This window comes from Pleurodeles waltl, chromosome 1_1 (assembly GCF_031143425.1).
Source record: "Pleurodeles waltl isolate 20211129_DDA chromosome 1_1, aPleWal1.hap1.20221129, whole genome shotgun sequence".
NCBI classification, from domain to species: Eukaryota; Metazoa; Chordata; class Amphibia; order Caudata; family Salamandridae; genus Pleurodeles; species Pleurodeles waltl.
In genome coordinates, this window is record NC_090436.1 from 145,671,668 (window position 1) to 145,686,980 (window position 15,313).

At 41.2% G+C, this 15,313-nt stretch overlaps 1 protein-coding gene across 2 annotated transcripts in view; it reads right to left on the bottom strand.

Moving 5' to 3' along the window:
• Positions 1–15,313, bottom strand: part of MYO5B (myosin VB) — an 842,958-nt gene that overhangs the window by 57,812 nt on the left and 769,833 nt on the right. For both annotated transcript variants that reach the window (XM_069219220.1, XM_069219218.1), the window contains 4 exons: positions 13,091–13,289; positions 12,255–12,348; positions 10,658–10,804; positions 8,619–8,770 (listed from right to left, as the gene is read on the bottom strand). In XM_069219220.1, the coding sequence (XP_069075321.1) occupies positions 8,619–8,770; positions 10,658–10,804; positions 12,255–12,348; positions 13,091–13,289 (592 nt within the window). The remainder of the gene's footprint in view (positions 1–8,618; positions 8,771–10,657; positions 10,805–12,254; positions 12,349–13,090; positions 13,290–15,313) is intronic.

The window sequence follows — 15,313 nt, forward strand, 5'->3', positions numbered from 1 at the left end:
AACAAACAAATTCCAACTGCCAGCTACACCCAGCCATGCGACCCAGAACCTACTGCAGGCACCAAATGGTTAGGATACGAAAATGCCAACATTATAAAAGTGGAATTTTCATAATTGTAAACTAAAATCTGACTTTATCATGAAAGAGAGCTTTATATTACAATTCTTTAGACACCAAACTCGATATTCCGATCTTCTCCCAATTGATGGTTCTTCCTTATTAAATGTAATATGTTAACCCAATGTTATCCTATTGGAAATGTAGGCCTTCCAGTAGAGAAAAAATAATTATAGGGGTTTTTAACTAACAGGACATGTAAAAGTTAAAAAGACATGTCCAACTTTTTAAACACATTACACCTGGCCCTCTGGGCTATTTCGGGCCTAACCCCAGGGATCACATATCTATTAAGAAGTAAGGTTTGGGCCTGGAAAAAGGTTATTTTGCCAGGTCGAAATGGCAGTTTAAACTGCACACACAGGCTGCAATGGCAAGCCTGAAACATGTTTAAAGGGCTACTTAATTAGGTGGCACAATCAGTGCTGCATGCCCAGTAGTAGCATTTAATTTACAGGCCATGGGTACATGTAGTTCCAATTTACCAGAGACTTCCAAGTAAATTAAATGTGTGAACTGGGTGCAGGACAATCTTACTATGTTTAAAGAAGAGACCACAAGCACTTTAGTCCTAAAAGTGAACAGAAATGTGTTCAGAAAAAAAGGGGGGATGGAGACAAAAAGTCTGGGGATGATCCTGAAGAAAGGGCAAAATTCAACAGTTAGAAACAAATTTCCAGACATGGTACAAATACAGCAGAAATGGTTGCCAGTAGCACTGGCCCAGGCTTCTATACAATATTTTTTTAACATGTGAGCCTTAAAACAAACAGGAAATCATTATTTTTGCTGCAACTATTAACTATGGATTTTAATTAGGGGAAGGCAGTGTCTTTACTGCAATTGGTATCATGGGTCATGAAGGAAGCATCAAGAACAGAACGTAAAGTAAACTCTATTATCCCTCTACTTTCTGTAATTTGTAGTTCATGCTCATATCACAGTTATTCTACACAAACTGGAAGCTGCTGATGGGCTAAAGGTAGGACCTTGATGTCATTGTGGGGGTCAATGGGCACCTGAAGTCACTTCCGCCACTCATGAATGTTTCTTTGTGACTTGACATCCATACTTCTAACGGTCTGTGCATTACATCATTTTTCCCTATACGTGAACTGCATACTGTAGGTATTCGTACAGAGGGCATATGACGATGTAGGTAAATTGTTTAGAGGTATAATCACTATACATGTGCTACAATACTTGAACTGGAAAAGTAAGTCTCACATTACCCTGATTAGGTTTACGAAAAACTAAGCAATTTTTCCATTTTTATAAGATGATGTCATAGTTCTGTATGCATTTTTGAAAAAAAATGACTTTGAAAAGTCAGGCGAAAAACTGAATATTTTTTTTTACCGAAGGGCGGATACCCTGGGGATGCAGTTAATTTACCACTGATGGAAAGATTATTGCTGCTTAATCTGGACACTTTCATATTGTTGATGGTAGTTCCACTGTCTGATATAGTTTCAATGGTAGATTTATAGCATCTAAGCAACAGCAGACTCCACATTTCAACGAATATCTGCACTTATTCTAATGTTGGCCATGACCATTGGTCAACTGAAGCCAGAACAGTAGGTTTAATTTAGGGAATAGACAAAATCATCGTTAATGAAATCTTTTTGAGGCCTATCTTATGTCTCTTGCATTCCGTGAGATGGTTTGAAAAGGTAGTTGGGTAGCCAATGAAATCCTCACATGGTCTGGTAAACGGGAGGTTCCAGTGCTCACACTCCACCTGCTCAGGTTGCAAAACTCATGAGCTGGAGTGCATGGGAAGGTAAAACATATTAAACAATTAATTAAAATATTGGGTAACATGCCTATTGACAAATAGGGTTAAAAGCCTACATTAAAATACCACCCAGTGGTTTGAGTACATCACATTAACAAAGCATTGTGACTTTTCATCTGCTGGAAATTTGTACAACTGCCATTAGGCTCACTGAGTAGACTGGTATCATTTGAGCCAATGTACAACATGATCTTACAGTTTAATTTAGCCAAGACTGGACTACTGTAACTCCCTATATCCAAATATAAATCAGTCATCCCTAAACAAGCTACAGCTCATTCAAAATTGAGCAGACTAACTGGTGCTCGGGTTATCCAAGTTTACATCCACCAAGGAGGGCATGAGGGAACTGCACTGACTACCCATCAGGAAGTGTATCATTTTTAAGGCACTATGCTTGATCCATAAAGCCCTCCATTCTCAGGGTTCTGGATATTTGCAAGCAGTTATCAATTGGTACACTTCCAGTCGCCCATTAAGATCATCAGATCTCAGGTTGGCACGGACTCTGAGGCGTAAAAGAGTAAAATAGGGAGACATGGCCTTCTCAGGGGCAGCTGTTAAGTTATGGAACTCGCTACCAGTTATATTCAGGGGTATTTCAGCCTTTCTTCCATTCCAAAAGCAACTTAAGACTTGGTTGTTTTCACTGTAGTTCTTTGAATCACATCAGCCTCTCTTACCCGTCTAGCGCTTCTATACCTCTGGTCTGAATGCTCTCTATAAGTAACAAATACAAACACAAATTTTATAGCATACTGGGAGGGGCCCAGAGCTAAATGGTGCAAGGGTTACTTTACCTTCACAAATATTCTCAGATTGTGTTTATGGTAGCAAATCAAGGAAAACCATGGGATTTTCTAGTACCCCTTTTATACAGAAAACTGCTATAGCACACAGAATGCAGGATGCACTGTAGTTTATGGCTCAGTATTTTAAAACCCTAAAAAGTGATTGCCGAAGGCGGAGCCCACAGATGTGGAAGAAATACATCAAATATTCAAATCAAGTTTTCTTCAGCAGCAAGGCCTTGGCATCTTGTCACAGTGGAGGGGAAATACTTTTAAATATCTACCTTTGAGTAAATATGGAATTAAGGGAATATGTGTTGTACAGCACGGGGAACTATACAAAAAGTGATGAAAGTAATGCAAGCAAGCTAGGACTAGTTTCACAATGATTAGGGCTCATTAGCCAGGTATAGATTGGTTCTAGTCACACAGTGTGTACGGGACCCACACCTGGGCACACCCAACCCAAATAGGGCGACACACAGAAGTATTCAAAAAGTGATAGATGGAATGTCTGAATGCTTAAATTAATCTCAGCCACTGATAATTACTTGGGGCCTCATAAAACGCCTTTCGGAGGGCCACAGGTCATGCAGGGGTTACTAGGCTCAACAGTGGTGCTTGAGGCCTTTTAGTCCTTATGTCCCAGGGCCGAGCCTGACCTACCACAGATCCTCAGCAACTAGGCCAATACCACTTCTGCACTGGACTCTCAGAGTTAGCTGTAGACAAGCAGTTAAAGGCTCCCTTGGGGGCAGAAGTGAAGATACAGATGAGTGAACACGAGTCATAACTCAAAGTTCACACAGTACTATCAGTAAATCAATGTCTTTCAAATACTTGTTTTTATAAGACAATTACGTATTTTATTTTTAACTCTACACATTCATAGGAATAACAACATTCATAAGCAGTAAAACAATTTCCTTGAGGTTGAGGCTCTAGAGTCTATTAGGCAACTCCCTGACCCACCCTTTTCCTTGTAACATTGTTGGGATCATTAGTGGGCCATGCCCAAGAGTCCCTCTCCTTAGAAATTAGTCAAAAGTGACTATAGTGTGGAAGCACTGTCAGCTGTGAGTCCCCTTGGGGTGGATTTGATCCTAAAGCTCCCGACCGGAGCCCAGAGAGGGTGCAACGTCTTCCATGGCGTCCTTCATGATCCTCGAGTGAGGGTTTAGTCAGGGGCAGGTCTCGGTGAGCGGGCTCGACCCGATGGTCACAGCTGCAGTCTTCTTCTGGGCAACCACCTGAACTTTGTGCAATGTTAGTACCAGCAGCCCCTTCTGGCATAATAGGTTGTCGTGGTACTTTCTGGCACAGTAGCAGTAGCCCACACCACAGTGGCCCCTCCTGGCATATGTGGTCGCCACTAAGGTGGACACGAGTCTTGACACGCTGGCAACAATAACTTCAACAGTGGCCCCACGCTGGCATTTGGGGTCACCACAGTGAGGTGGTACGAGTTTGGCTCTTCTGCACAGCTTTCAGTATACGGCTCAGTCAAAGGCAGCTCTCTCCTAGCTTATGGGGGTTGCCGGATCACTACTGCACATGGCAGACATCCGATCGGTGCACACCTCGCTCAGGGAGTCCTCTCTAGGCCTCCCTAAAGGACCTTGCTGTCTCCAATGCTCTCCTCTTCTTCACAGGGCACACTGGTCTTGGCAAGCAGGCAGGCACTGGTGATTCAGGGCAGATGGCCTTGGCTTCCCTGAGTGATGTCCACTCAGTTTGGACCCAGCCATATCCAAATTAATCTTGACCGTGCTCCAGTAGGAACAGTCCAGCCTGAACTGTCCTCTATGAACCAGAATACAAGCAACCTAGAACTGGTTTTGCCCTGATAAGGGCTCATCAGACAGGTATAGCTTGGTTCCAGTGATAGTGTGCAGGGGACCCACATCTGGCCATATCCATCCTACTTAGGACAACACACTGAAGTGTACAAAAAGTGATTGATGAAATGCATAGATTAATCTCAGCCATTGGTAATTACTCTGCCCACATCCCAGTCCATTGTTATTTTGCACACCATGCCATCTCAGTTTGGACCCAGCCAAATGCAAATCAGTCTTGTTTCTACCCTAATGGGAACAGTCCACCCTGAACTGCCAGGTTGGGACCTCCCTGAACTAGAACGAAATCAACCCTTGATCATGGCTCATCAACCATGTACAGCTTGGTTCCATTGACACAGTGTGCACAAGACCCACGTCTGGGAATACCCGTCATACTTAGGGTGACACACTCAGCCACTATTAATTACTTGTGGCTGCATCCCAGTCCATCGTTATTTTGCCCACCATGCCACCTCAGTTTAGACCCAGCCATATACAATATGCAAATCAGTCTTGACCCTGCTCTAATGATAAACGTCCAGCTCAAACTGGTAGGGCGACATATTTATTTTTAAGCTCACCGTAGTCTAATGAGAGATGCAGCTTTTTACTTAATTGCCCATATTTTATAAAAATGTGTTCTACCTGCAGAAAGGTATGTCATTGACTTTGAGATATGACATAGGGAATCTAGGGCCAGAAGTACGTAGATGCAATTGTGCATTTCCTAAATAGCGACTCCATAGAAATTGCTATTTAGGAAATACAAAATTATACGTATCAAAATACTGATTTCCTAGTAGCGATTGCTACAAAGTAGGAATTGCTATTAAGAAATTGCAATTAGGACATCCTAGGCCATATGTGACAATGGACCTGTTTTGCATTTTCAAAAAAGCTATTTCCTGTTAAGAAATCACTATTTTCCAAATGTCAAACCAAGGATGGCTAGTGGCAAAAGGCGTCCCGTAATGCAATCCAAAAGTAGTGATGCACATGTAGATCACACATGTGCCCTATGGCAGTGGGTCCCAATCTGTGGTCCGGGGACCCTTGCGGGTCTGCAAAGCCTCATCAGGGGGTCCGCATCTGCTTAGAAAATTAAAAAATATTAATAGACTAGGTCCCCAGCTTTCAGTAATGACTCAGTGGGGAGGGTCCTCGGATTCCAGGAATGATAAGGTCGGGGTCCTTGGAAGTCAAAAGGTTGGGAACCACTGACCTAGGGGCATGTGTGTGCTCTATTGTACTTTAAAAAAAGCATATTTAGGTGCTTTTTTAAATTGCACATGGTTACCATTGACTTGAAGTCGATGGTAATTGCATTTCCTAAATGCCCAATTAGCATTTAGGAAATGCTTTGTAAATCTTATTAGGAATTGCAAATAGGTAATCCCTATTTGCGATTTCCTCTTAAGAGGATCACAAATAGCGATTTGTACTGGGTAGAAATCGCAATTTCTGATTCCCTAAAGGGCTTTGTACACCTGAAAAGCCCATTTATCATTTTTTAATAGCTTGTAATAGTGAATCAGAGTGTTAAGAAATGCTAAATGGCTTTGGACATCTGGCCCCTAGTGTGTACGGATTCTGCAATTCCGGGCAGTAAGTGGCCCTCAAGAGGGTTCTTTGGGGTCCAGCCTTTACAGTATAAGTCAACACTTTGCAGCACCTTGCATTCCCAAATCCATATCACGACCAGCCCACACACCCACACCACTTCCCCCATGCAACATTGTGCTTGTAGTTCTTGCTGTCACTAAAGCCAGCATAAATCATGTCCTGCTGTTGGAGCTTTGTTCTATAACTTGGTTCCTGGATCCTATGGTTATTCTGACCCTTATAATTTCAGTTCTGAATCAAGCTTTACAGCTTCTTTTCTTGAGCCTGGTGTTCCTGGTCTTTCCCTTTCTAAGTGTCAGTGCAGGCTTCCCTTCATTGGTGGTTCCTTGATTCCTAGCACTTGGGTAATTACTCACACTTGTCTTATTTGGCTCTGCTTTTCCCTGTGCCCTGTTCTGTAAGTTTGTTTCTCTACTCTCTTAGTCCTTTCTTGTGTCTGTGTAGAAACCTTGATCATTGTTACCAATGGTGCCAGTGAGAGTCTGGCACAGAGGCTTATCCTGTTCTCTTCTTTCATAAGAGGTGCTGGGTGTCTACCAAGTCTCTATAGGGGGTTAGCTGCTTCTTGCCTTATTTTAAAAACTTCTTACCTTACAGAGACATCACTTTCCAAAGAGCATACAAGCTATTTTTAACGATAGGTTTTTATTGTTGTTTTCCTGCTTGCTTCTGTTGTTGGTAGTTTTTATTTGTGCTGTTTTCCTAGCTTCTCTTTTATTGGCGTTCTAAGTTCATGTACATTTCCCAAATCACAGTGCATTCCAATCTGCTACAGTCTTCCGTTTCTGTCCTGTTGTTCTTTCCAGCTTTGTGGTACTCTACTGTGTATGCTAAACTCATCCTTCTGATTTCCCTTGCCTCTCCTTTTTAGTAAGCCTTTTCCACAAGCTCATTAGAGTCTCTGACGCCAGATGCAGTATTCGCAAACCAGGAAAGTGCAATTTGCACATCAACTAGTTTGAGAATGGAAATGTAATCTGCTATGAGGTCTGTGCACTATAGGTCAGTGGTTCCCAACCTGTGGGCCGGGGACCCCTGGGGGTCCGCGAAGCCTCCTCAGGGGGTCCGCGGCTTCTTTAAAAAATGTATAATATTAGGTCCCAGCTATCAGTAATGACTCCTTGGGGGTCCCCGTGTTCCAATAATGGTTCAGTGGGGGTCCCCGAGCTCCAGTATTGATAAAATGGGGGTCCACAGAAGTCAAAAGGTTGGGAACCACTGCTATAGGTTGTTTTCAAATAATCCATCCATTCATATGGGTTTCAAACAACCTGTCTAATGAATAATAATTAGGCTGTCCGCAATTTACGACCCCTCTGATTGGCTTAGAATGAAGTGACGGCGGCCTGCAAGGGATAACAAATGAAGTCCCTCCATTAGCCTTCCCAAATGGAAAACACTTTTTTTTTTAGGTTTTCTAATTATTTTTCCTGTTTGTGAAGACACTGGGGGAAGCAGGCAGTGATTCCCTAGACCACTACCTGATCCTTCTGCAGCTGTCAACACAATTCCCACAGGAAAGCTGTCCCATAGGAATAGCGCCCCCATCCCAGCTCATGGGTTGGTAACTGATCAAGGGTTTGTGGCTGCACTTCCGGTCCAAGCTATTGAGAATACACTTTCTGAAATGAAAATAGGCGGTGAATTCCTCTTGCATATCCCTTCTATTTGCTATGCGAAAAGGTGGTAAAAGTCTTTTTAAAAGTTGAAATGTAGAATGTAAAAAGCTCTTTTGCAGCCACAAACCAGTTATTTTGTGAGCTGCAGGGTTTGCAACTGCAAAAGGGCTATGTACATCTAGCCAACAGAGTTTTACAATTACATAATTTGGTACCTTTTAAGAAAGGCTTTGGGTTTCAGTATTCTCTGTCTCCTTTGCATCTACGGCGAGGTTCCTTCAACTTAGAGCAAGACAAGGCTTACATAGTACTTAGCTATTATTGTTATCAAACTTGATTGACATTCATTGCTTAGGTGGTAATCCAAACTGGCTGATTTACCTAAATATCACATGTTAAATCTGCAAATGACTAAAAAATATCATAGTTTCTGCATTACAGTGTGGACGACAGGTATTTTCATGAGGCATTGCTCGTAAAGTATAACTTTCAAATGCCCGAAGTAGAAAAATCAAAGGATTGGCTTGCAAGATTATGCATATTCCAGAGTGAAATCAATATTTGCTAAATAAAACTGGTCCTAGGTCAAACGAACATTGACTTTTCAAGCAAATTATTAGATTACAGAAAACAACGGAGGCAATTCAGAAACAGCTGGGAAAGAGTCACAACTCAACGACGCCCAGCTCAGTCATGACTACATGAAAACTCTAAGAGCTATAGACTGGAATGAGAGTGTCCTTTTTACATGGACTGAAAAGGAGACTTCTGTCATCAGTTCATTACTCCATACTGCTCTCAATTTGAAGAAGGCACTGGTCATACCTTGAGCACCTTCTTAATGCCGTTGATGGTGGAGGTGAGAAGCGAATGCACCTTCTGATCGTCATTGATGTAATCCGCATGTCGGATGCACATGAAGAGGATGTAGGCGGGAAGGCATGGCACAGTGGCAGACACTTGCTGAGGCTTAAGATCTGCAAAAGTAAAAGACACATTTAAACATCTAACAAATGTGTGGTTCGCATTCCCGCAGACCAAGGGCTTCAGACTGCAAATGGTGCTATGCTCACCATTCTTCAGTTTTGAATCATATGCAATTTAAAAAGGGGGCAATGCAAGCCTTGTTTTCCTACTTAAAGTTTGCAGGGAGTGACAGGCTCTCAATTGTTTTGAGTTGGCTCCCAGTTTTGAGTGGGCTTGTGGCAATGGCGTAACGAACCTCGAGGACCCCCTGCAAAATACCTGGGGGGGGGGCCTTGCTCTGGATAAGTCAGGAGCTCTTAGTTTAGGGTCCTGCCACCTGTGCAAAGAGCGGGAGGGGGCCCCCAAGAGCCCAGGGACTCCCCGCACTGCGGGGGCAGCAGGGCTATTGTTACGCCACTGGCTTGCGGAAGTCCCAAGACTTATTATAAATAAGATTTCCCACATTGGAGTTTGCTTTGAGGCTCTAATGATATAACTAAATGGGAGTCCATTTCCTCTCATTTTGTTTAACTCATGGGCAGACACTGCTCCTAAGTCCCAGAACCGCATTTAAGATCATCCATATTGCCCATTTCAAAAGGGCATTTTAGACATGTAAATATGTTTTGAATTCCGCGTCTGCCGATTAGTTTATAATCCCAAGCATTCATTTGTTTTATTTGACAAATTTTCTTTTCTTCTGTTGCCATCATATTTTAATTTCCACTTATTTGTAACTTTCGTTTGAACAGTAGTGAAGACTTCTTACTTAATGTTAATAGTGTTCAAGAAGTAAAGTTGTCATTTTGCATGAGCATGTTATAGGAACAGACAATGCAAATGTATTTAGCAATCACAGAGTTGAAACACTGTGGGTATTCAGAAACATTTGCAATTATCTGCCCACAGTTAATGCACTTCTAAATTTACACCTAAATAAAGTATGTGTAAGCTATGCAGGAAGGGGGAAGTGACCCTACTATCCACATTGTAAGGAGTGTCATGGTAAGTAATTCCTTCATATGCATTTTATTATATGAAGAAATAAAAGAATATTTCCCACAACTAAGCCCTGTAGATTTACCAACCTGTGTGGATAATCTGCATAAGTAGTTTTAGTAGAAATATTAGTAGCTCTATAAATATTTATGCATAGGGAAAAAGTCAACATGTCAATGCACAAGTTTACAGCAAGCACTGTAACCTATGTCAATCTAGCTCTTTAGCTCTTTATTTTTGTTTTGAATGTTGTGACATAATAAACCACAAGAAACTATGGAAGGGCAATTTCTGCCCTTCTCTTCTATCACTTCCATTTCCAATATTGTAGGCAAATCATAACAGGGGACAGCATTATAAAGAAAAGGCATAAAGTAACTAACAAAATAGTTAAGAACAGATTTTGACCAATGGCAATTAAAAACAGACCCAAAGCGGCAGGAGCTTTAGCAGGTGCTAAATCAGTTTTCAAAATATTTGTAACAGTGTTAGTATCTATTACAAGTTTGTTTGTCTTTGACAGCAATGATTTACAGATGTGTAATACTCTCAGAAATGAGAAGTTAAGTATTTATTTATTAAGTAAGAATATGACCTTCATTTGTAATTATCCAATCCAAATCTTTCAGAAATATGATCATTTTCTTAGCCCTTCAATTCACATGCCCATCTTCTGAACAGATTAAGGTTCTAACAGTATTATCACCAGCGACAGATGGCAAATAAGCAATTCAAAATCAGGAGAATGGAAAAGGTTAGGTAAGACCCACTTTTGAAGCTCAGAGTGTATTCAGAAGGAGCTGTTGTGAAAGACCATTTCCAGGTAAAACAGCAAGAATGCTTATATCATAGAGACAGCTGATTATCTGAACTGTGCAAAGTAATATGTAAAATCTAACCTGAAATGAGGTTTCTAATAAGGATTGCTTCATCTTCTCTGTAGTACTCCAGCATTCCCTGAAATTCCTTTTCCTTCCTCTGGACCGTAACCTGTCTGGTGAATTCATGACGTTTCTTTTCCGCCTGACCTTGTGTCACCTGTGTCGCTGTAGATGAACAAACAATGTCACACTCCCGAACAGTTGTGTACAAAAGTCTTCCAGTCAGTATGAACTAGACTGTGTTTAGGTTATTCTATAATACTGTGTATGTTTGTACAAAGTGCTTTCAGAACAAAACTAATAATGAATACACGGCTTGTTGAATATTCAGGACACTACTTTTTTAACTCATTTTTTTATATTCGAAAATTGTTTTGAAATATCAAAGATTTCCAAAAATGTAGTGGAGTGTGTGGAATTATTATGTTTCTGACAAACCTGGCAAAGTACATAATGTTTGCAGTAAACACATTTCCATCTTTTGTGCAGTTCATCGGGCCACTGAGATTTCCACCCACCTTCAAAAAACTTAGAAACTTCAGAAACACTTGAAAAAAGTCTTCCTATATTTGGAGTACGTAAACATGCACATACTGGCACCCTTCTAAACTTTAGTAAAGCTATACTGAATCAGTGGAAGTTATTGAACTGCATCTGTTATCATGTGTCGAAGCTAAATAAATCACTAAGGGCCAGATGTACCAACAGTTTTACGCGTCTCAAACAGAGAAAATCAATGTTTGCGATGCGCAAAACCCACATCGCGATGCCCTATTCCCATTTTGCGAGTCGGTTACCTGGTTACTGACTTGCAAAACGGGACTGCGAGTTGCAAATAGGAAGGGGTGCAGCGCGATGCAGGATTGCTTTGTGACCGTGTCACACTGGTGGTAACCCATTCGCAAAAGAGAAGGGGTCTCCATGGGACCCCTTCCCCTTTGTGAATAGCATTGAAAACATTTTTTCATTTTGTAATGCATCCCGTTTTCCTTTAAGGAAAATGGGCTGCATTACAACAAAAAAACAACTGCTTTATTTAAAAGCAGCCACAGACATGGCGGTCTGCTGTCTCCAGCAGGCCACCATCCCTGTGAGTGCCGCGAGTCGCAAGGGGGTCGCAAATTGTGACCCACCTCATTAATATTAATGAGGTGGGCCTTTGGGACCCCCTTGCGACTCGCAGATGGTGTCAGGGACACCATCCTGCATTGCGACTCGCAAATTGCGAGTCGCTCAGACTTGCAATTTGCGAGTTGCAATGCAGGATTTTCCTACATCTGGCCCAAAATGTAATGCTTAGTAATAAATAATCAGATTATGCATGTTTGATGCGAAAGTTTCAGTAAGGCTACCCCTCAGAGCTATAATCATTCACACCTCTCCTATTACCCTACTAAGCGTACTATCACACTGCTTAAAAGGTAAAGAGAACAATGGTGAAGAATACTGAATCAATCTTTTAAGCAAGGGATTGTCTTAAAAGTCAGACGTACGTGGGATGGCAGTAACATTTGTAGGTAATCCAAAAGTAAAAAAAAAAAATCATGACAATGCTTCTAATGATCCCTCCTGTGAGAAATGTCATGTATATTGAGGCCTAAACTGGCAAAATTACCTTCAAATTCCTGTACTTTCTTCATGTATATCTTCAGTTGTTTCTTTAGCTTCCTTTCATTCTTTTCTAGTTTTTCAGCTAACTCCTTAAGATCCTGAAATTTGTAAAACAATTAGTTGGATTAAGAGTTTTGGTTCAGAAATGATGCACCATTGTTTACTATCTGGGGATGAATTATAGCTAGGTACGTAAATAATACTGTTTATGTACAGTAAACAAATTAAAAAATTGTATTGCTATGGAGCAAGTAATTGGAAACACAAATCTTATACAAGATGGAGGTGGTCGATTGCCTATAAGTACAACACAGGAAAAATTTATGATGTGATAAGCAAAGCAGGGCATGCCTGCCCGCATGGTGAGAGTGGGGGAGGGCAGTGTGCACATCTAGTGGAAGAGGGTGTTTGATACGCACCTCATGGGAGAAAGAGTAAGGAGAACACAAATATTTATGTAAAGAAGCTGGAAAAAGAAGGGAGCCAGAAGCAGCAGACAAAGGTTATTTGGACTTAACAAGATGGTGGCGGGTTTGATGTCTTATTTTGTATCCAGTAGGTGTAGAATCACCTTTACTTTCCAGAGCTCAATGGTACCTGGAAATGTTTCATAACCAATCTGACCAATAGACTCAAAATAGGATGTGCTGTACCTCACTCAAGGTGCTGGTGGTTCCTTCCGTGGTGGCCACACCGTCAGGAACACTGAGCAAAACCCTTCTTATTTCTATGTACTATCAATCGCCCTTCTCAGTCCTTTAATTCTAGGATGCAGGGAGAGTCACCGGGAACTAGTCGTGTAAAGTCAGAATCACACGCCTGAAAGCCATTATTTCTTACCAGATTTTCATTTGTGAGACGGGTGATTTCATGCTGGATGCCAAACTCCACCTGAGCTTCAGGTGACAACTGGAGAGCCTGCAGCAGGACATGCTGCTGCTTCTCCATGTCTTCTTTCAGAGTCTCGATGCGCCCTGTGAGGAGCTCAACCTCCTCCTCGTGCTGTCGGCTTTGAGCCTGGAGCTGCGCCTCCAGGAGTCTGCCATGGAAGAAAAACAACATGATTAACCGCCATAAGAATGCAAGGGACACACGGCCCCCAGTGAAGGTATCATTGCCTACAACTGGCACAAATACTCGAGGCCAAGAGTAGAGCGGTATTTAAAAAGGATGCTTATATCACATTTCTGAGTTGAACTTACGACATGTTGTAGTGAGTGTAATTTCCCCATTATTATGTCTGACTGAAATTAACATTTTTTAAGGAGGGGTAATACGTGCCTCTGAAGCAGATTAATGTGAATGTGGTGAACATCCATTCTTAAAAATGACAAGCTTCCTGCTTATAAAATCTCATCTTACCACTACCAAATAATTTAACCATCATATTGTCTGAAGAAATGATAAGTGAATGAACTGAGGATATTATTCATCCTTTTGCCTTGCCTCACTTAAAGGTAGACCAGTCCTCTGACACACAGGAAGTGGTGGCTAGCAGCATACATGCCAACAATTTGGAAGAGAGAAGTGAGAGATTTTGAAAAATTTATCGGGAGAATGTATTTCTCCCATTAACTTCTAATGAAAGACAGGCAATTTCAGAGGGTAGACAGCCAAAATAAAGCCATTTTTGGTTTCAACAGTCCTGAATCTCCCGCCTGAATCGGGACTAATGGCAGACTATTGGCATGTATGTAGCATTGGTAATAGGATATCAATATGAGGAAGAATGATTGATATTACAATGGTGCCTCAAAGTTAGCAGTAATAACCAATGCACATTCAATCAAGCACTGGCATCATGCAACAATTTTTGTCTTTGACAATGTTTGTTTTTTCCACAGATGGCCGCCATGCATGCACATGGATGCGTGGCCGTCACCTGGAAATGGATTTTCTTTTAGCTTAAGAAAAATAATTTAACAATGTCTTTCTAGTATGCATGTGCATGGCAGCCAGCTAGTAATGATTTTTCTTTAATTGAAAGAACAACCTTTACAAGAAGACTGCCATCAATACATGTGCATTTGCAATGGTCACCTTTTAATGTTTTTTCTTAAACTAGAATAAAAACGAGTAAAAACTGCCTCATTTGTGTATGCATGCAAAACAGCCATCTTAGAATCGTCTTGCTTTTAGTTTAAGAAAAATCATTCTAAACTTTTTTAACAAACAGCATGGACATCAAAGAAGCAGAGGACAAAAAAAAGAGGGCGAGAAAACAATCGCTGATGTTTACAATGCAATTCATCCAATCAATAGACAATGAGACAGAAATAGTCCTTGTACGGGACAAACGCACTAATAGGAAGGATAGCCTTCAACTTGGGATCATGTTAGTGATGAAGATAACAAAGCTATGATGCATGATCCAGGGTTATACACATATCATCCTAAGTATTTTTTTGGGATAGAATTGGTCTGATTGCGAACAAATAGCTCACGACATCTGTAAATGTGAATTAGAAAATGCAGGATATTCTGTGAATTACAGAAGGTGTACGGCATGAAGAAAAGGTAATTATGCCATAGCTTTGTGGAAGAGACTAGCTTGAACAAAAATATGAAATATATTCCAAAACATTGGTGAATTGCTTTATCATCGTCAAAGTAAGGATCATGTCAGTGTAGCAGATGCTGATCCCACTTTATCATGCTTCAAACGTGCATACCCATATGTTATGTTATGCAGATTTGTAGAGAGCACTATCACCTGGGAGGGTATCCTGGCACTGAGAATATGCAAATGCGTATATCCCTTTTCCCGTTCCAGTAACTGGAAGCATGTCTTTGCTTGAAAAAGCATCATCTTACTCATTCCCCCAAATGATCCAACTCCATCTAAAACTATTCCTAAGACTCGCTAGTTTTCATACACTAAAACGTCATAGAAAATATCTGTGCCATATCAAGGTTCCTAACATATGTGCTCTTCAGCAGCATGTGCTCACTTGTGCCCATGGAAAAAACAAATGTGACCACAAGCCCCATGTTCAAGCATGAAAACAACCTTTTTCATCCGCCTGCTCTGTGGTTAAATAGTGTTGAAGCTTAACCAAAGAA